Source organism: Aptenodytes patagonicus, chromosome 3 (genome assembly GCF_965638725.1).
Source record: "Aptenodytes patagonicus chromosome 3, bAptPat1.pri.cur, whole genome shotgun sequence".
Taxonomy (NCBI): Eukaryota; Metazoa; Chordata; class Aves; order Sphenisciformes; family Spheniscidae; genus Aptenodytes; species Aptenodytes patagonicus.
In genome coordinates this window covers 97,507,753-97,529,619 of record NC_134951.1, presented here as the reverse complement: position 1 = coordinate 97,529,619, position 21,867 = coordinate 97,507,753, and the positions used below count along the sequence as shown (strand labels likewise).

At 43.5% G+C, this 21,867-nt stretch overlaps 2 protein-coding genes across 2 annotated transcripts in view; one reads left to right on the top strand and one right to left on the bottom strand.

Moving 5' to 3' along the window:
• The first annotated feature begins 401 nt into the window (after positions 1-401).
• On the top strand, positions 402-1,012 carry SAYSD1 (SAYSVFN motif domain containing 1). Its single transcript, XM_076335553.1, has 2 exons — positions 402-575; positions 656-1,012. The coding sequence occupies exons 1-2, from the start codon at positions 417-419 to the stop codon at positions 944-946; spliced, it is 450 nt and encodes a 149-aa protein (XP_076191668.1). The 5' UTR covers positions 402-416; the 3' UTR covers positions 947-1,012.
• A 4,527-nt stretch (positions 1,013-5,539) lies between these two features.
• Positions 5,540-21,867, bottom strand: part of GLP1R (glucagon like peptide 1 receptor) — an 87,824-nt gene continuing 71,496 nt past the window's right edge. The window contains exons 8-13 of the mRNA XM_076335552.1: positions 21,309-21,369; positions 17,045-17,114; positions 16,227-16,315; positions 11,822-11,960; positions 10,884-10,925; positions 5,540-6,185 (exon numbers count right to left, since the gene is read on the bottom strand). Of these exons, the coding sequence (XP_076191667.1) occupies positions 6,018-6,185; positions 10,884-10,925; positions 11,822-11,960; positions 16,227-16,315; positions 17,045-17,114; positions 21,309-21,369 (569 nt within the window). The 3' untranslated portion in view covers positions 5,540-6,017. The remainder of the gene's footprint in view (positions 6,186-10,883; positions 10,926-11,821; positions 11,961-16,226; positions 16,316-17,044; positions 17,115-21,308; positions 21,370-21,867) is intronic.

Here is a 21,867-nt window from a genome sequence, read left to right as displayed (position 1 = left end):
CTTTCCTGCTCCTTTTCTTTTTGGTGTTGATATTAGTAATTAAGGTTTAGATATGAAAAAACAAAAACAAACCAAACCAAAAGGGGAAGGCCCTTGGCGATTTTTGGCTTTTCTCCAGAGCTAAATGGCTGGCTCTGCTACCAATTTGGAAGGGGAAAGGCTGGTTGTCTGTGGCTCCCTACGGGGGCCCTAAGCCTCTGCGACCCTCCTCAGTTTTGGGTTTAGGCGGCTCGGGAACCTCCTCACTCTGGTTTCCACCTCAGCCCCGCCGCCCCCTCGGACCGGCCCGCAGGGCGGCGCGCGCTGCCCGGCAACCGCTGCCCCGGGGGCGGGGCGCTCCCCGGCCCCGCCCCTCACCGAGCCGCCACAGGCGCGGCGCGGCCATCGCACCGCCCTTGCGCAGGCGCGGGGCGGCCATGTCGGCCGCCGTGGAGCGGCGGCTGGCCAGCTTCCGTGCCGCCCGCGGGAGCGCCGGCGCCTCGCCGCGCCCCGCGGAGCCGCCGGGAAAGGCCGCGGCTCCAGAGGCCGCCGAGGGACAGCGGGCCGCCGCGGCGGGCCCGTGCGGCGGCCCCCAGGTGAGCGCCGAGGTGGGCGGGTCGGGGGCGTCTGGCGGCGGGTCGGTGCCTGACGCCACGTCTCGCTGCTGCCTCTACAGGCCCGTCCCGGCGGGGCGGCGGCTCCGGTGTGGGCGCGTCCGCTGCTGCTGAAGGTGCTGCTGTGGGCGGTGCTGCTGGCGCTGTTCGCGGAGCTGGAGCTGGGGCTGCCCTACTTCGTCCTCTCCCTGCTCTACTGGATGTACGCCGGCACCCGCGGCCCCGCCGAGCGGCGGCGGGGCGAGCTGAGCGCCTACTCCGTTTTCAACCCCGGCTGCGCCGCCATCGCCGGGACTCTGACGGCCGAGCAGCTGGAGCGGGAGCTGCATTACCGGCCCGCCGCCGGGAGGTAGCGATGGGCCCGGCGCGGACAGCCGCTTTGCGGAGGCGGCCCCCGCTACCTCCGCCCGTCCGGACCACGGACCCGAGGAAGGGCTGGGGGAGGAGGAAAAGGGGGTTATTTCTATGCAAAACGCCGGTCGCGCCTTACTCCTGGCCCCGTTTCCCCGGGCGCGGTCCGGTCCCGAATAAAGCCGTAGCAAAGCGTGCGCTGTGGTCTCGTTTCCTGGGGGGGCCGGGCCCGGGCAGCTGGCGGCAAACCCGCCGGCAGCTGGTTTCGCCGCTGTTGCAGCGGCACTGGGAGGCACGGCCTTTTCACAGCTGTAGCTGTCAACTTGTCAGCTGGCGAATTTCAGCTCCTGACGACCTTTGCCACTGGCAACAGGAAGGCCGGGGTTTGGCGACACCTTTAGTAGAAGGGCCAACTGCTTTTCTTCCCGGCGCTGGCTAGAATCCTCTTTCTGAAGAAAAGACATGAGGCATTATCAGTATACCTAAAATAGGCAGCTGCTTTTGTTCGCACTCGTATTTCATCTAACGCAAATATCTGATTTTAACGCAAGTTCCCTGTTTGCTTTATATTACAGCTTTCATCATTTGTAATGTAAGCAAAAAAGACATTATTCCTGGCAGGTAATAGATGTTTTTCTTTAACTGTCATTTTGAAAAAATTTAGGGTGAGTGTGCAGCAGACATGGAAATGCAGGAGGCCCTCAGGTGGAAGGGGATTTGCCCTGTTATTGGATTCAGTCCTTTTACCACAGCACAGCTGACAGTGCTTCTCACCATCATCCTACAGACTGTCAGGTGTACTTCTTGTATGATCCACTGGTATTTTTAATATATAGATCATTGCATTAAACCAATTCATTAATATTAAGTCATAGTGAAGAGCAGCTGGTAGAGTTTATACCTATGAGGACAGAGTTGAGAAGAAAAGTCACAGATTGGTCTTTCAAATCCTGTTTCATTATGCCTTTTACTAATTTAAGTTACACACAGTGTTCAGGCTTGACTTACCCCACGTACCGTCATTGGTTGGGGAAACTCAAAAGAAAGTGTCCTTTATTGAATTTAATTGGACTGGAAAGAGAATAGTAGATTAAAGCACAAGTAATATGTTTAACACTGCTAAGCATCTCTCAGTAGCTCTCCACAGTGCTCTTAGCTTCTAGTATAGGTCTCGTATAAATTCCAAATGCTGCTATTTAAAGCCAAGCACAGAATTTTTGGATTTGCACATATTCCACAATCCTCTAGTAAAACCCCCTCAGAGTTCTCACTATTCTTACTGATTCCTTCTGACTCTATACAAATAACATGCTGCATTTGGTTTTGATTAACATAGCCTCTGCAGGTTCAAAGACCTTTTTGTAGTGGGCATAAAGTTGCAAATATAAAGCTTTGTTTCTTTGGGAGAACCGTGAGTCTTTCCATTCTTAGAAAGTATTCTTCTAATTACAGAGTACGAAGTAGTCCGGTGATACTTAAAGTAAATACACCAGTAAGTGACAGAATTTTGTGAGTTGAAACTTTATTCACAAGGATAAAAATAAACATAAGTGTAACATTCATAGGGAGTTGACAATCTGACATCTTGTACAGTTAGATTCTGTGGGTGTTTTTTAAAACAAGGAAATACATGCAAATAAATATTAAATATAAGGTAAAATCCATGAAATAATAAAACTTTATAGCAGCGATGCTGGAAGTAAAGTTTTCATTTGCTATAAACTCTAGTTACTTTATGTCCAGGCGAATTTATAGACTCTTCTATTTAATGCTTCATGAAACAAGTTACCACAATAAGTGAGCATGAAGCTGAAAGGCACAAGAAATAAAAATTCACAAGGTTCATCTGTTCCAGTGCTTTGTGTTTCTTTGCTTATTTCATGCTACTCAAATAAATGCACATTATAAAGTCTGAAATAGAGATGGCATGAATAACAACAAAGGCTTGTAGAAGGTTTTACTGAAGTAGATAAAGTATGATGTAGAAATTGGTGTTTAGGCCTTGCTGAAAGTATTTCTTAGAATACATGATTAGAGTAATTCTGCTTTGGTGACAATTCCTTTCACTGAGTTGTTCCCTCAGTACTCGGGGGATTAAAAAAGGTTTGAAGAAGTGAGAGTTTAATCAGAGAGGAAAAAAAAATTCCACCACAACCCTCTGCTTGGCTAAGATCTCACTTTGTCATCTTATTTTTCTCTTGGATTCTAACAAAGCAGAAGTTACCACGGTAAGTTTGACATCTGGTGCTGGAGCTATTCTCATGGGCCCAAAGCCCTCAGTTCTTAAGTGACTAGGAGGGACAAGAAGAGCCTAGTAACTCAGAAGCACATCAAACTGTTGAAAGAATCTTGGAACAGCAACTAAGTACTTGTTTGTTACCACACATGTAAATACTCTCTATTCCTATGTGTGTCCTCTTTCATTTGTTACATATACTTTTTCCAACTAGTTAAAACACTTCCATACCTTCCTGTTGTCACAGCAAAACTTATCATCTTGCTAACAGCCATGCAAGTAGCAGAAACTTTTTTTTCCAGGTTTGCACACAACTAAGCAGGGCCCTGGAAAACTAGCAGCCACTCTTGAATATTCATGAGTGAAATTATTCCCTCCAGCATGCATTATCATACAGCTGTAAATTTCATCTGCCATCATGCTGCCTTTTCACCTACCAGTGACTAACTTTATCAGTCTTTTCCTATTCAAAGCACTTAAGGGTAGATGCTAAATAGAAACATCAAGCATACTCTCTACGTACAAGAAGCTCATTAATTGAATTGCAGGACAGTCAAAGCACTTAAGGGTAGATGCTAAATAGAAACATCAAGCATACTCTCTACGTACAAGCAGCTCATTAATTGAATTGCAGGACAGCAGTTAACGTATGCACGTAGTAGTCAGGTATTGTATTGGTGGTAACACAACATTGAAGCTAGTTATTAAATTTACAGAAGAACCTGAGGTGCTTCAGTCCAAGGTCAGCTCTGCAACCGATGTTAGGAAGGGATGGCCTGGAAATGGCCCGCGGAGAAGCCAGCATGCTAAACGTACATAAGCCAGCCTGAGAACTGTGGTGGATTTCTACAAACATGTCCGACTTACCCCCTGGAGCTTAACTACAAGCATTATAGCAGAAGAAGGTAACCCATCCTCTCTAATTCAATTCTAACCTGATGATTGCAAAACTAATCCACCCTGTTGGCAATTTGGATTCTAACACAATGATTAAATAATCCCATGCAAAGCAATCTGGCTTCAGGCAGGAAAGATGCTGAATTACATCCCAGAATATCCAGTCCACTTTTCTTGGTGACGGGGGATGTAAATGCAAGTGCAAAGAGGGACTTGAAAATAGGTTCTTTTATCTCTGCTGAGTAGTCTAACTGCTACGCCATGGAAGTTACTTATTACAAGGCGGCTATGGATGGGGATATTCTCAGAGCTGGTCTTTGGCACCTTGCCTCTTTGTCAGAAAGGGAGCCCGAGTAACTAAGCTGAGTAAAGCTATGTAAAGCTTGTTATTAAGTGACACAATGGATCACATCCTGCTTGTAAAGGTACCTCTGTTTTTTTTCCCCAGCAACTCTTGTAAGCAACAGGGAGGGTAACAGATAATTAGCAGTGTAGGTGCATTCACTGCAAGAGGCCTCGCAGTTTTAAGCAGACAGACAAAAGGCCGTTGAGTTCAGGTTAGTGTTTTTGGGGGGATTTTTCGAGTCCGGCTGATGGCGGGCAGGCTGTGGAGGAGGCTGAGGGCAGCCCCCCCCGGGTGGGGGTCAGGAGCTGTCCTCCATTCTGAACACGGGCCCCCTCGCAAGCTGCCTTCCCGCCCCCATGCGTGCAGCACCTTGCGGGTATCCTTTGTCTGGAGAAAATGAACAAGGCCGGAGGAGAAACAAAAGCGGGGCCACACTGTGAGCTACCAAATCTTCTCCAAATAGGTGAAGTTAAGAGTTAAGAGCAGCTGTGGCCATAAGCTGACTTCTGTGTGTTTGCACCCACAAGAAGCTGAGCATAGCTTAGAAAGAAAATGTCCTCTTGAAACACAAGTCATTATCCTGTCCCTGTTAACACCTGCGTGCCAACTGGAGAGGCAGAGTACCATATAAAAACAAGGGCTTTGCATTCAAGGAATATTTCCATCCGTGTCAATAGAGATAACACGCACCTATTAATAGCAGAAAAGGTCCCTACCAGATACCGGTTTTGGTTTAGTTTTTTTTCAAGTGAAGCTTAAAAAGAGCATTCAGAAATGTACACCATGCTACCTGCTTGTTCTGGTTTCAGCAGGGATAGAGTTAATTTCCTTCCTAGTAGCTGGTACAGTGCTGTGTTTTGGATTTAGGATGAGAACAAAGTTGATAACACACCAATGTTTTAGTTCTCTCCCCCATCCCACCGTGGGGGGGGGGGGGGGGGGGGGGGCGGGGGGAGTGAGCGAGCGGCTGTGGTGCTCAGTTGCCGACTGAGGTTAAACCATGACACTGCTGTACTGATGGATCTTCAGGATACTGTTCTTCACCTACCCAGAAAACAGGTAAGCATCTTTTCAACTTTAGCTTTGGGAAACTCTTACTACAAAAGTGATTCTTCCCTAAAACACAAGTTGTGTCCCACTAAGCTCTTTTCTTCTAAAACTGGTGATAGCACCTTACCCTATCCCCATAAAAGTCTAAATGTATTTTTTGGCAATAATCATATTCTGTATCCTTGTAATTTAATCAGTCGATCACTCAGCTCGCCCACTCAACAATAATAAGCCATTGACCCTGTGGTTTCAGGCTGGATCAATGCTATGCTTAAAGTTTTGGACACCTGGAGGCCTTGTGTGCAAATAGGAAGAAACTCTTTTAACTTACTTTAGATGTGATCAATTTTTCCTCTGATGTGTTGATTACATTAGCAGACTGCTTTCCCTAGAAACCTTTGTCCAACAGCCTGCAGGCAATGAGCAGCATATGCTTAAGTTTCTTGCTGGAGATGGCATACTTAAGCCACTTGCTTGGCTATTTAAGGGTTTTCAGGTATATTATACACCTCATTGTTCTCAGTCTGATTCACCTGCAGAAATCTTAGCTCAGGGTGGCCTGACAAGTGGCAGCGTAGACACTACTGCCTACCGTGCCTCCACTACTGATGCTGTTGGCCGGACACTTCAGAGGTTTCATACTGCTGTCTCTCTGGACATACCAATGTTCCAATCTCCAGCGCTCCCAGCTTTTCCGAAACTCCATCTGAACCTAACAGAAGCAAAGAAGGAAACAAAAGGAATGAATGTAGAACCAATCAGGTCTTTAAATGACTCCATTAGAAAAGAGCAAGGAAAAAATAAAGATACCATACTACTGAGAAAAGCTGGCAATGCTTTAAACCTGCAATATTATTGCCTCAAATTATCCAATTATCTCAGTCTATTGTAGGGTATTCCATATTAAAATAATGACAGCATTCACTTTTACTTGGAAAAATAAAGCTCTTCTATGCACCAGGAAATCTTATCTTCATTATTTTATTCTAAATTGTATTCAACTGCAATACTGAATGTACTCTATGCCCTACCAGTACTAACAATTAAGTTGATTTTGCTTATCAGCCATGAAATGAATGAGAAGACTGGCTTCCTGCTCGATACTGTCACCACAGGTATTCCTAAGAGTTCTGTTTTAACTTCTGGTTTGATTTAAATAGTATTATGTCTTGGATTATTTTTGTTCTTTGAATATTTACTTTTTTTTAATTCCATACAAAAATGAAGCTTTATTCAGAATTGCAAACCCAACAATTAAGCATGTTAAAGACTGTAGTTTTCCCCCCTTTTTAAATATCAATTACAATATCTCATTCCAGATACTAGCTTTTTTTAAAGCTACAAAATATGCTCATCCAGTCACAGGTTCTGGGTTAAACTGTGTAACCTCTGTACTCATTTGGAAGTTTATCCAGGGTCTTGTAACTGCTAAACAAGAACAGAATTTAGATCTTCCTGTTCCACGGGCAAAGTTCTTGCCACTTGACTGAAGTAAGAACCTCCATTAGCTTTTAACACATAAGGCAGAGGACACAAAATTGAACCTTTTTTATTCTAGAAAAAGGCAGGAGTGCAACTACAGTAATCAATTCATTATGGTGCGTACTTCAGCCTGGAAGTAAGTTCACTACAGGTGGGCCATTCAAGTGAGCCTTCTCTGGAGAGTTCCTTTTTGTTTCCTTTTAGGGTCCGGTACTGCCCACCAAGAGACTAAATAGGTTGATGGCAGTTCCAGCGCAGGCCTGTCATCATACCCAGGCTGCTGAAACCTTCATGCTCCGAGGGAAACTTCCTAGGGAACCAGCTGCTGTATGTCTGTCTGCTCTGCTTGTTCATTGTGAAATACTGAATCTGGGAGGCAGCCCGAAACAAGGAGCAACGCCTTACATAACCAATTGTCTTCCCTTGGTGGTTACCTCTAGCAGCGCTCGTCAGCTCTGGGCTACAGCCCTTGTACTGAATACTGTCCTGCATCTCTGCATCCAGCTGCATCTCTGTGTTTCTGACAACGGAATCTGTCACTCCGGTACCACAACCAAATGGGACAGAAGGAAAGATGCTGAGATAGAACCTTGTATTTTACTGTGAATAACTGTGGGTCGTTGTGTCAAAAGCTGCACAAAGACACCAGAAAAAGACAGTGTGTCTGGGATAGCTTGGCATAGAAGAATGAGGGAGAACAGCCTGAAAAGAGTGAAATGCAGGGACCATACTGTCTGCAGGAGAAGAACTGACCGTATTACCAGCCCAGTACTTGGTATCTTTTGTGGACATGGAAGACAGCTGGTTTAATAGGCAGCACTGGGAAAAAGCAGTTGTAGATATTTACAGGCAGATCCCGAAAGAAAGCATGGACGTACTTACTGACAGAATAAGTCAATGAGCAATAGAAGTGAGTATCTTAGTATCAGTCAGAGGAAGGAAATGAGTCTTCAATCTGGCTGGACATGACAGGCTGTATCCTAGAGCTATGATACAAATAGCCTGCAAGATTGAGACAAATGAATGGGAAGACCTGAACAAAAGACTGTATCAGAGATGATGTCTTAGGAATGGATCTGAATGACAGAATATTAGTTTTCTCTCCAGAGGTTAGGAAAACGGTAAAGAGCAGCTCTGCTGTCTGTGTTGAACTGAGTTTTTGCCTAGATGGCTGTGAACGTACGGCCGAGGGAACAGGTTAAGATTTATTTTGTAAAAAGGCAGTTCTTGAGCACAGAAGTAGATCTACAGATCTTTCAGCAAAATAATTAGCCTAGTAACTTCCATGTGTGGATAAGATTCCCCAGAAATAAGCTATACAGGGAAAAGGGAACCAAGAACAAAGCTCCCGTGAGAAGGGGGAAGAAGGAAAATTTTTACGTAGAGTATTTTGAAAGAGAAAGGGAAGAGGTATGAGAACTTGGAAAAGATGGTCATGGAGGTTAAAGGTGGAGGAGACTTCTCACAGAGAGCAGCTGATTGAGCTTAACGCAGCTAATGGGCAAGGATGTTGAGAGTGTGGCAATGAATCTAGAATCTGATTACAAAAAAGTTAAACTTCGGCAAAAAAAAAATCTCAACAAATCATATTGGAAGGAAAGTAGATCTGAAATGGGATAGAATGGAGCTGGTGGGGAATGGAATGGAGCTGGTGGAGGAGTTCAATGGATTGTCTGTATAGAGAATGAAAAAAAATGAAAAGAAAAAGGGAAGATTGGGCAGTAATTAAAAAATTCAGGAGTCCTGGAGTCAGGACAGATTCTTTAAGGTAGAAGAGAGTGAAGTGTACTTCCATTGTAATAGGAAGGAGGCAAAAAGGAGAAGCAAGACTACAGAGAATGAAACCTGAACCAGCTTAAACTAATTCTGGTGGAAAAAAGCAGCATATCTGTGGTTTAGAATATTTCTTCTAGAAAGCAACACTAACTGCAGAAAAACTGGTCATATTAAGCCCAGCTCATTTTGCAAAGAACATTGGTGATAACAGGCAATCTGATGAGACTCTGCTGTTGGCTTCAGAGCAGTATCAGAGAAAATCCAGAATCTTTCAGGTGAAATATGACTGAAATATGAACATATTTTAATGTTTTTCCATAAGTAGATACTAGAAAAGGACATTAACATTACTTCTAACTTCATTTCTACTCTTGATCTGGCATCAGGACTTGCAAAAAACTTTCATTCTGTATGATTAAGGAAAAAGAAAAGGAGTCAAAGAGTCACAGACAAAAACATAGACCATATTGCAAACAAGGATAGTCTTCGGGCACGTATAGTTTGTCAAAAGAAAACAGTTTCTCATTTAGTTTAGGAAAAATGAGAATATTTCTCATATAGTTTAGGAAAGAAATAGAAGAGACTTGACCTAACCAAACTCTTTACATGAATTTATTTTATGGATGCTGATGACTGAGCTTGACAAAATCCTTCTTCCTTCTTTTAACAAGAGTTGGAACAAGCAAAATAATTCATCCTAGGATTGTCTGTCAGATTTTTGTGAAGCTGAGCACATTGTGGTTAGATTTTATGAATTACATTACGAAGGCAAGAGAACTGTAGCAACAAGAGATTTGGAGGACCTCTTAGAAATGTAGGTAGGCTACTTCACAATAAGTTCCCTCACATGAAACAAGCCTACCTGTTTCAGGGTTTGTAATAAAGTTTGGGCTACGATGTAACTTTGCCCTTGTATCACATGGAGGAAATTACTGGGCATTACTCATGAGAGGCCTGGCTGCAGCATACACGGGGGATGTATGAGCAAAAGCCAAAGTGAATCAAAAGAAATACACGATGCACCAGTAGACAGTGCTGCATTTCAGGATTAAAGTACACCTGTAAAGCTGTACAAGGGATTTGAAACAAATATTCTCTAATTCATGCTTGAGCAAAGCCTGCTGCTACCTACCTCTGACTTTTGTAAGCAGTACAATTAACACATTCACTTAAACAAAATCTTACTCGCAAGCTGCAAAAGTGAACAGTCTCCTGCACGGCTTAATTCAGGATGCCTGCTGCTTTTCTGTTGACTCCAGCCTGGCCATAATGACACAAGTAGAACATTTTTCCATTTATTCCAATTCCTTGATGAGGCCTATCTCTCAATAGGTGATCTTGAATTACCGTGTCATGTTTAAAAGTAGATTTAGCATGAGTGTAAAGCACATTGATATGCATTAAACTTAATATTATGTGCTGCCAAATTAGTAGTGTTTGCTTCCCTTGCAAACCTGGCTGCTGAATCAATGAATAATAATAATCACTTAGAAGGTAACATGAGAGATTCCTGCAATACTGAAACAGAACAATACTCTTTCCCCCAACAGGGCTGGGATTCAGCAGAAGCCATAGAAGATGGTACTTGCAATCAATTAACTCAAAGACCTGGCTACATTTCTTCTGAGCCCGTGCGAGAGCCCACCACTCCATGAAGTTCAGTTTGAATGAGAGCGCAATGATGTCTTCAAGTAGCTGGGCCACAGGGAAACCAAATGAAACCAAACTGTACAGGCATTAGCCAAGAGGACTCTCCAACCTCACCAGCCAGCTGAGCTGAGTTCTCAGAATAAACCAGGCTCTACTCCCACATTCACCAAAACAAGCAAATAAGAAGCACTATGAGACAGATTAAGAGCAGCAGCTATAATTCTTAATAGAAGAAAAGCTCCAGCAGTGCAAACTATACAATTATGAACAAGACAACTTGCAAGATTTGATGTCTACAAATAGGGGCCCTAAATTATACTGCCTGAATTCCTTCCAACAACATTTGTCTGAGGAGTTATCCTGTGTAGCTGTACAGAGGAGGGTCTGTAAAAAAAGTAAAAGTCCGAACAAGGACAATTTAGCAGTTCAAGACCATTTTCAATTTCCTTTTCCTATAGTGGATGCTGATAAGGCAAATTGGAACAACTAGTGTCTCTCTTACCTCATTATTGATGAAACAGTAGAGAATTGCAACCATCAGCCCCTGAAATCAACAAACAACAGAAGAACAGTGAGCAGAGCAGTTCCCTCGCTTTGCCAAACAAACTTGCAGAGGGCTAGAGGCTCCACACTGGCATGTCCCATATAAGACTGAAAGATGGAGATAACCTGTGGTCCCTGTCAGCTCTGATGGCAGAGGAGAGGTTTAACCAAACTATGTCTCAAAGTACTCAATCTTAGGAAAAAGGAGTTACTGTTTTCTTCAACCTGTTATTTTTTTCTAAACATTCCTTTCCCCTTCTTTTTCCTTACCTGGTTTCAAGTTATAAACACTTCATAAGTGAACAATTCACAGTGAACTTAAATACAGCTCTGTGCTTGATAAACGGGGAATGAGTGGGTGAGCAGGGAAACGAGAAGAATAATGATTCTCTTAGACAAGGAGACTCTCTTGAAATGGCCTCACCTAAGGCAACAGCTAAATAAAAATCACAGTAAGTCTACATCCTCCTCACATGCAGTTACAGCTGTAGACAGGTACCTCTCACAGCACAGATTTTCCAAGGAGTATCAAAAACACTGGAGAAAGCACAAAATTTGCTTTCAGCAATGCCATTATACAATTACAGGAAATCACAGACAATTTCATTATTGCCTTGAGGTGTCCCATAGGAAGTAGATTTTAATATGTGGATAGGAATACCAGTTTATTGTGGTAAATTTAAGACATTGAAAATAAGAGTATGTGACGCTAACATCTAAGTTGGCTATTAAAAATGAGTCCTCATACTTTCCCTTCCACTGTCATAATCCTGTAATACCCAGTGCTAAATTGAGAAATACAAAGAACATGGAACATGCAATGAATGAGAGAGAAAGCAGGTCCCAAACAGAAGTTAAAAAAGTATCTTATCCACATGGGCACAGTGTGAGTGCTACCTGGAAAGAAGCAAAGGAGAGTTCAGTAAAAAGCTTCACAAAGCGCAGCATCCCTCTGGCATGCTCATCAGTAATAAAGGCAAAGATGACCTCATGGGTCCCCAGCAGCGGGATCAGAGTCAGCGTAGACTTGGCCAGCCTAAGATCACAAAGAAAGAAAAAAACAATGCCACTGAGTAGATCATTGTTGATCCCAATGATTGCTGGGAGTTACTGTTTCTGCATTCTGCTTCTGACACACTGTCAACTTTGGTAAGTCACTGCACCACTTTGTGTCACAGGGTCCTCCTCCAGAGGCCGCAGAAAAAAAAAAAAAAAAATCCTCAAAATAACCTCAGTAGGTTTCAACATGTTTTAACTGCCCCTGCCGCTCCACTGCAGACCACTTCCTGCTGAGACCAAAGCTCTGTATTCAGCTACTGGCTGTATTTCACCTGGAAAATCTTCTTCCAAACTCAGGAGGAGGCCATGTGCTTTCTTGTACCCGAGATGTCTTCTTGTGTATCCTTTTCCCCATCTGTAAGTGAGAAAGATGACCAAAACCTACCTTGTTGATGGCCTGAAAGAAATAATCTATCAATAATTGGAGTCTTTTAAAAATATTTTGGCAAAGGGAGGAGTACTTGCTATTCCTTCCCACCTCTGTGGTGTGTTGAATCTTCAAAACATTGTAACTTACTGTAACTGCAGAACAGTTTGTAAAAGCAGTTAAACTGTCTTAAAGTGAGTGATGACTCCATGATTTAAACAGCAAGTTCAAAGACACAGCTATCAAAGGAAAAAATACAAACCAACCTGAAATAAAACATTTTTCACCTGTGACAAAGCAATGCTTAGGCATACAACCACAGGAAGACATTCACAAGAATGGTCCTTAACTCTCTTTTGATAGACATACATGCTAGCCACCCAACAGGATAATGAAAGATGCCTGAGCCTCACACGGGAGTTTATAGGGCTATCCTGGGCCACAGAACCTATCAACGTCTCACAACAACCTGTCTTGAGACAATTCAGTAGATACAAAAATCACTCAACTAGCAGGGCTGTCAGTAGATCTTGCGTGCCGTAGGGCTGTTGGCTGCTATTCTGAATCATGTAATCATTCAGGTTGGACGGGACCTCTGGAAGTCTCTGGTCCAACTCCAGTTCACAGTCGGTTACTCAGGGCTGTGTCCAGCCAAGGTTTTAATATCTCCAAGGTCCTCCACAGCCTCTCTGGGCCTTTCTTCCAGCATCAGACCTCTCTCGTGAATTTTTTTTTCACCTCTGACATGCAATTGGAATTTCTCTTGCTATAATTTGTGACCTCTGCCCCTTGTCCTTTCACTGTGCACCTCTGAAAAGACTCCAGCTCCATCTTCTGTATAACCACCATTAGGTAGCTGGAGACTGCAATTAAATCCTTGCTTAGTCTTCTGTTCCCCAGACTGAATAAACCCAGTTTTCAGCACCTCCTTCTATGCCACCTGGTCTAGCCCCTGAACCAGCTTGGTGCAAAACTGATGCAAGTCCCATGAGGCTGGAGGAACAGGACACAGTGTCTTTCTTGTATTGGGGAGCCTCAACCTGGACACCAGAAGCAGTCTCACAAGTGCTGAATGGAGGGGATCAGTCACTTCCCTTGACCTTCTGGCTATGCTCCTGCTAGTGCAGCCCAGTATGCAGTCAGCCTGAATCAGCATCCCTGGGTCTTCTGTAAAGATGCTTTGTCCCCAGTCAGTGCCCATCCTGTACTGCTGCATGGGGTTATTATATACCAAGCGCAAGGCTCCTGTCAGCCCATCCACTGGCCTGCCAATGTCCTCGAAACAAGGACTGAGGGATGGTGAATCAAAGCAACTATTGAAATTAAACAGTTTACACATACAGGTAAGCAGAAATGCAGATCTCTAGTGGACCTAGGCAGACCACTGCATTAGGGGATAGGGGGCTTTTGTTTAAATGAGCAGCTTGCCAGCAAGTCTTATGATGGAGGCTTTGCTCCACCACCACCTGCCTGAGATAGAGGTAGAAGTGGGAGGCTGATGCTGAATTGGCTCTGGAGACACCGCCTGGGCAAAAAAAACGGAGTTGTGTAGATGTACAGCAATCCCTTAGCTTAGTTAATGAATGCTAATTGTTCTAGATGGGATACTTGGAGAGCTCTGCCTTAAACAGGAAGCCATGCAAAGTCCTATGAAAAGGCATGCTGGGTAATTAAGACCTCCCTAAAGAAAATCCTTTCCCTGAGCAAGGGGAGAAGTTTCTCCACAACTCCAGTCCTGTAGAGAAAAAGGGATTTGCTGCCATACTGAACAGTGAGCTCTCTCACTTCATCAAATGAATGGGCAACAGGAGAGAGGTGAAGGAAAGATTGGCCTGAGAGAAAACACTTTTCTGATTTCTATACACAAACGTATCTAAGCTAGTGGTTTTCTAGGGCACCTAGACTGGTCCTTGTTTAAAATAACACATTCCAACATAGCAGTTCTATCTTCCCTCCAACCAAAATCTTTTCCAGTGTCTTTGAGCAGAAAAGAAGGGGGGGGAGTGGAAATCTGATAAAGGAATCTCTGACTACTGGTCTTGTTATCATCAAAAGCATACCAATGAACTGAACTCTTTTGGGTAAAAGACATCCCCAAAGCTTCTGGCTATAACCACCAACCTCCGGACGGACCACCAAGACTATAGTCTTCATCAGTGAAGAAGGCTCTATTGCTGGGTAAATCCTTTTCTGATAAAGCCTTTCTGTTTACACACCAGATTTTTGAACACGTGACATGAAGAAATGAATGAACATGCACCTCTGAGAAATGGCTCGCCTGCATCAAACCTTCCTGCTGCTTGCAGAAGTCATGAGGGCAAGGGCTTTCTCCCTTGACAGGCTAAATTTACAGTCAGACTTCTAAATGGCTTCAAGCCATCAGAACTGGAAAATCCCCCCCTTCCACCACCACAAATTTTACCCTGGCAAATAAAGGTCACATATATCCAAAAAACCAGTAGGCATGAAAGCAAAGCCTACAGCTCATTAAAACGAGTCCTTTTCTCTGCTTTGAGCTCTAAGCACGCATTAGGATTTCCAAAATTTCACATGAGGTGAAGAAGGTAGGTAACATACAAGGCAACTCTGTACTCTGATGGGAATGCACTAAAATACATGCTGTGTCTAGCTTAGAAGGCTGCAGCGTTGAAATACCCAACTTCAAACTAGCTAAGTCAACCGCCAGTAGCGGTCCAGCTACCACAGCACGTAGCTCCACAATGGTTAATTCAATAGCTAACTTGTTATTTCTACATTATTTTTCAGACTGAAATACAAAAGTATTGTCTAAGATGCAGAAATGAAGGATGTGACCATGAATCTTAGCAAGGTGATTAAATAACAGGAAGAATACAGACACGGACAGGGTGAAGCCTGCAAAATAAAAATTGAACATTTCTGCGATAACCCCGACATCTGTCTTGAAACATCCTATGCATTCAAGATTGAAAGTTTGTCCCAATAACAATTGGCAAGAAGAACAAGGAGGAACACTCAAAATGACCCCTGCCTCGATCTTCATTGACGTTAAAGCTTTTATTTCTATCACTCATTTTTTCCAAATTAGAATAGGATAGGATAGAATAGACTATTTCAGTTGGAAGGGACCTACAATGATCATCTAGTCCAACTGCCTGACCAATTCAGGGCTGACCAAAACTTAAAGCATGTTGTTAAGGGCACTGTCCAAATGCCTCTTAAGCACTGACAGGCTTGGGGCATCGACCACCTCTCTAGGAAGCCTGTTCCAGTGTTTGCCCACCCTCTCGGTAAAGAAATGCTTCCTAATGTCCAGTCTAAACCTCCCCTGGCGCAGCTTTGAACCATTCCCACGTGTCCTATCACTGGGTACCAGGGAGAAGAGCTCAGCACCTCCCTCTCCACTTCCCTTCCTCAGGAAGCTGCAGAGAGCAATGAGGTCACCCCTCAGCCTCCTTTTCTCCAAACTAGACAAGCCTGAAGTCCTTAGCCACTCCTCATAGGACATTCCTTCCAGCCCTTTCACCAGCTTTGTTGCCCTCCTCTGGACACATTCAAGGATGTTAACATCCAGTACTTGCGTATGCTGCAAGTATTTAAAAAATATCTGCTTAATTAATATTCAGCCAGCATTACGGAAGACTGTAAAGTGATGAACTCGGAGATCAAGCCTTCTGTTTATCTATAACGCAGGCGTAACACCTGCCCTGGCTGTACCCAGAGGGTTTTCTGGGGACTGACTGTCCAAGCAGTCATACCAATGTGTGACACCACACCTGTGCGTCACTCAAGGCCTGTGACCTTTAACCACCTTTGCCAATTCACTCCTTTCATGTACCTCCTTGTCTACTTCCATTTTAATGAGCACGAAAAGTGTCAGAGCACCATATGACATACCTGCATTTTATGTCAGTTTTGCACATCAAATTAGCCTGTAGTTTGGAGATGATGATGCATATAACTCTGATAAAGATCAGGAAATTTACCTGGAGAAATGAAAGAAGGATTTATATTATCATCAAGAAACACACGTGCATAAGTGTTCAAAAAAGCTGGTTTGCGTATGCACGTGTAGGTCCCTGGGCATCCTGCTACTCTGCAGCTGCAGAATTTGCCATGGAACTCAACTCCTTGCTAAGGAATTGTGCTCTAAATACATCCTGTGTGAATGCACAAGTCACCTTTGAAAACACAAGCAGTTCACTGAACAAAGCAGGGGAGCTTACCTACACCTCTGGGGAGCGAGACACAGTAAAGGTGTGGGCTGTCCCATTTGCCTTGTCTGGAGGTCTGGGACTGACACAGTATTGTGGCTGCAGAACATGGCATTTCTCAAAAACGCCACACAATTTGTTGCTCTTCTGTAGCCCAGTACCTGGAATGTTATCTTCTACCTCCCTGTACTACCTGCCGTAGCTTTCTGCACACAGGGGAGTTAACTGGATTGCTGTGGCATGCCATTTGTTATCATGTGCTGCCACTACAACATGACAGCGTGTGGCCAAACTAAACAAACAAAATGCTAGTTGAGAATTCCAGTGACAGAAACCAATTTGGTTTTATAAAATCACATTTCTGAATGAAAATGTCAATAGCCTCAAAGGTTATTAGCCTTTGGACATGCACAACAGCCATGTGCACATCTGCTCTTTGTACTATATCATGTCCCGTTCTCGTGGAAATCTGCCAGCTCACTGCACGCATCCCATACTCACCCCAATGGCGATGAGAATGGGCAGTCTGATGATTAACCAGTAATTCATGTTATAGTTTCTGGTCCAGCAACTAGGAAGATGGCAAAAAGAAGAAGACAAGAAGAAAAAGTTTCAGCACATCACTAAAATATCACGCTTTTCATTCTGTCACAGCAATGCAGATGAAAAACAATATTGAGGACTAGATACCAGGAAAGCACATCATGCTGACATGGAAACAGATGCAGTTGCTTCTTAGAAACACTGAATGCTTTGTACTATTGCAGCTATCATAATCCAACTGGATACTATTTGCCGACCTTTCTTGCCCACTAAGCAAGCCTTCCTCCACAATTTGCTATGAGTTATCATCAGTTAATTGTGAAGATTTACTCCATTAAAATCAAGGTCAAATTTGTCATGTGGCTGAAAGGAGAAGGGGGAATCTGTTTGAGTCAGACCTTTCCTGCGTGGTTCCTATCCTCTTTCTGCATTATTTTTTATTTCTCTTCAGTCTTCAATGTCAGGTCATCTTATTATTTAAGTGTTTGTTAGTTCTTTATTCCATTACCTACCATCACTTTTCTCATATCAATATTTAGATCAGTCATCTATTTTATTTGCCCTTCTTTTCAAAAAGGGCCTATTAATTTCAACCAGGAGAAAGCAATTAAGGCAGCAAACTCCAGTTCCTTCAGTATATATGTACAGGTTTCAGGCCCAAAGGGAGTTTTAACAGTTACAAGCAAGTAAAATCAAAGACGGGAGCAATAGGTCCCAACTTTTGTTGGCCAGCTGAGCCCTCTGCCAAGTAAGTAACATGCTGCAGGCGATACAATACTCCATTCTCCCCATAAGTCTCATTTTAGCTTTTTAAATTCCTGTGTCCTTGAGCAATATTGGAGAACAATCACAAGAAAAGTGGTGCCTGAAAGCCACAGTTTGGGATCACTGGTTCGAAGTGAACTTTACACTGGGGGGTTTGTAAATCTAGTTCTTTTAGGTCCCACCCTGGCCCACAGCCAGCCACCCCCAACTGTATGATGGGCCATGCGTGTGCACAATGGCCCAGGCGTTGGGGCAGTGTTCACATGCCACTTCACTTGTTGCTGCAGCGACAGCATTCTTAATATTTCTATGAAATAACTTTGTTAGCCTCCTGCCATTTTGCTCAGCATTACTCAAAAGCAACAGTCATCAGTAAAGCCAGCAGATTTCTGAGCTACACAGGCTGTGAAACATGAACTATGAAACAGCACTACAGAAAACATAGGTTCCTTCACAAAACAAGTTTCTCTTCACCTCCAAATCTCATCTGTCAAAACATACGTATGCTCAATTTTCCTTAGGGTTTCTTAACCAGCCTATGGAAACTTCAGCTTGGGTGATGTTGGTGGAGAGTAAACCCTCCCCAACCTTGTAACGGGACAGTCAACTTGACAGAAACTAGCAAACCGTGTAGCACGTGGCAGGGATCCATGCTACGACACCACACCCACATGCGCTCACATACTAGAGAGGAAAGTGAAGCAGCCTGGCTGTGGCAATTCCATATTCCCTTGCAGGTACTGCAAGCCCGAGAAGGGCTCAGGATTTTATTTTTCCTTTCAATTTCAGTGTAATGCATATAACAAGCATATTATTGCAACCAGCAGCTCCACAACCTACAATTCAATTGTATTTTAGACACTGGAGAAAAAAGGTGTACATATTGTGTGCAGTCAGCATACCTGAGCTGGAATCTGAGTAACAGAAGAACTTCTTAATTGGCAGGCGTGACTGGGAGCCAGCTTCATGGAGCCTTTAAATTAATTTTATTTGAACCCCTTAAGACCAGTGGGATAATAGGCGTGGCTGGAAGTGGAGTTCTAATTTTCTGACTAGCTGCAGTAGAAGAGGCAATTTTAAAATTTCCTGATAATGATGGAGGCTGAGAAATGATTCTTTACATTAACTCTGCTACGTTTCTGTGTGTATTAATTTGCTTCCTGTGGCACAGAGCAGTTTTAGCTTCTTTTAAATTTATACAGATATATGCAATAAAAACGCTATTAGAGCCCAATTAAAGTGCGACGGCTATTAAAGTGTCCAGAAAATAAAACTGATAGATCTGTACATGATTTCTTGTTCATTTGTGCTTTCTGGGATTGCCACACTGATAAATACACCAACATCTACTGTGTTTGGGATCTATCCCTGCAGTTTGCTCAGCACCCCTCAGAAGATGCTTGGCAACTAATAGCCTCAGAGCCGTGAACAGAGAATTGATCCAGTGAAACAAATCCTACTGGGAAGTTTCTGCCTTTGCTTACCAATCTGCAGCAAAATCAAAAGTGTTTTCATTTCTAAAATTAAAACACTGAATTTTTACCTTGAAGAGGTACAGCTGAATGGCTCCATTTTTAAAAAAGATTGCAGGCTGGCTGTCTTGCTCCCGTAATTAATTGCAGATAGAAACAAAGATGTGTAAGTATCAGCTCTTTAGGCACAGTCCAATAACTAAGAAGCACAGCTTGCCTTTAATTTTATTTGTAATCTAGACAAAGTCTTTTCCAATAGCTCACTTTTTGAAACAGCAACTGCTTTCTAAAGGAGTTTACACTTGCACAGGTAAGGAAAGAAGGAGCTAGTCTGCAAGTAAGTCTTGCAGGCTTCAGTCCTTCATTCAAATGGCTACGTTCACAGGACTGCCTCAGATTCCCAGCCCTGACCACATTTACTTTCAGTTATTCCTCACAGCCAGGGAAGTAGTTAAGTCACAAATGAAATTTACAGCCTGCTGCACAACCATGGTGACAGCGCTATGGCAAACAGTATGAAAGATATCCCTGGCTGCTCCAGCAAATGCCCGCCCAAGGCACAGAAATCTTGCCTTTCAGAGAAGCTGCTGCACGTGGTTATTTATTGCTGTATTTCACAAATATTTATACAAGATTCAGAAAATTCAATAAAGTGCAAAATTGCCCCTTTTAAGGTCTGCTGAAGGTAGTGAGTGACAGTTTTCCTTAATAGAAAACATAAATCAGCTCTGAGCACTGCATAATGTAGGAGGCTCAGCATGAGCACTTTGAATACATTTTCTACATCAATGGGAAGATATGCCCATGGAACATCGCCTGTTCAGAGGCTGCATGTTCTCTATACCTATTCTGATAATTTCAACAAAACTTGCAATACATCAGTACAGCCACAATCTTGCTACAGAACATTATCAAGTCAACCCTGAAAAGGAAAGTCAGAAAATCCTAGCATTGCTTAAGCCAGAAAAGGCAGCTTTGACTGAACTGGTTCAGTACTATGAGAGACACTAAAAAAAAGCCGGTTCTTAATACTCACGAACACCAGAAAAAAGTCTGGGGGTGGCTCTGACTACACTGAATTTTCACATTGCAGCATCTCTCCAGCAAGGATTGTGTCAGGGGTGGTGGGGAGGGGGAGAAAAAAGGACCCTCTACAAAAGTGCTGGCTGGGTTGTTTGGAAACTAAGTAAGAAGAAGACCCAATAAATAGTACATTTAGAATAAAAAGGAAATAGCATAAAGTTATTTTTTTCATCACAAAGAAAGCTACCCAAACATTCCCAGGCAGTCACTGTCTCTAAGAAGGGGAAGCCACTTTCGTCCCTTTTGTTTTTAAAAAAACCAAAACAACAAACTACAAAGCTATTGGGTACATAAAGCATATATAAAGGCAATTTTTCAGAACAGCCGCTATGGTTAAAGCAGACAAGAAGTATTTTGTGTTTTGCAGCAGTCTTGTGTGTGCTATCATTGACTTCAGCAAGACTAATGTAAGCAGACAGAGAACGTGCCTTTATTTTAAGAAGATCTAAATAATGGAAGATTAAACAAGAACAGGCAATCACATCTCTGCTGCTAGGCATAAGCTAACCACTACAAATCACAGGCAGAATCCTGTGGGAGGTTTTTGCCTTCCTCTGAAGCATAACTGTAAAGGCTACTGCCAAAGGCACAGTATCAGGAGTGGTCTTGGCTGGGTATGATGACTTCTACTGTTGATACTGTAACTACAGAAAAACAAAACATACCTTTCCTTGACCTGCAAAGGGATAGATTCATTCAGACATGCAGAAAATTCTGATCAGAAAGAAACATATGCTCCTTTCTGAAATGTTATGCAAGACCTTCAGACAAAACAGAAGCAATTATGTGAGGTTTCAGCACATTGCCAAAGCAAACCACGCTGAACAGAAAGCAAACAATGACCTGCCGGTGCACACATACAGCACAAATGAGATAGCTAGAAAAATCAGAACTAAACCAACCCCTCATCTTCATAAAGGTACTTGACAGTTCCCCAGAGGATAACAAACAGCATTGGCACACCTGGGAAGAGAGGAGACAAGGTTGACACTGACATTAAGAGACAGGGAAAAGCAGAGAGAAGGACAAACCCCCCACATCATGATGAGCAACATAATTAACTGGTGGCAGGGTTGCAGCTCCTACCCAGCGCAGATGGCCGTCAATGGTGGGAGGAGTTGTCTAACCTGCAAGTAACTAATACATGTAACTCATTCTGCCTGGGCCCCCACCTAGCTCCTAACAGGCATGAAAAATGAACAACAGACCATCACCCCCATACTCGGCATATACCAGCTTTTCCGTGAAAAGTTTCACAGAGGGGCCAAGGGAAGAAAATTTCTGGAAGCTCTGCAAGCCTCTATATTCACACTAGAGAGGAGCACAGTGCGCTCTGACCTGAACCTTTGCATCCACATTTCTGCCTGTGGGTCAGCTACACTGTATTCAGGCAGCACCAAGCTCAGGCTGTCTAGTGGCGTCGGGGCTGGAGCACGCTCAGCCCCACGTACCCCCGATGGC

Bases quoted from the DNA above. Each gene is read 5' to 3' on its own strand.
- SAYSD1 (XM_076335553.1), top strand. From the start codon at position 417: ATGTCGGCCGCCGTGGAGCGGCGGCTGGCCAGCTTCCGTGCCGCCCGC. The intron at 576-655 runs GTGAGCGCCGAG...CTGCCTCTACAG, and splicing joins GCCCGTGCGGCGGCCCCCAG to GCCCGTCCCGGCGGGGCGGC.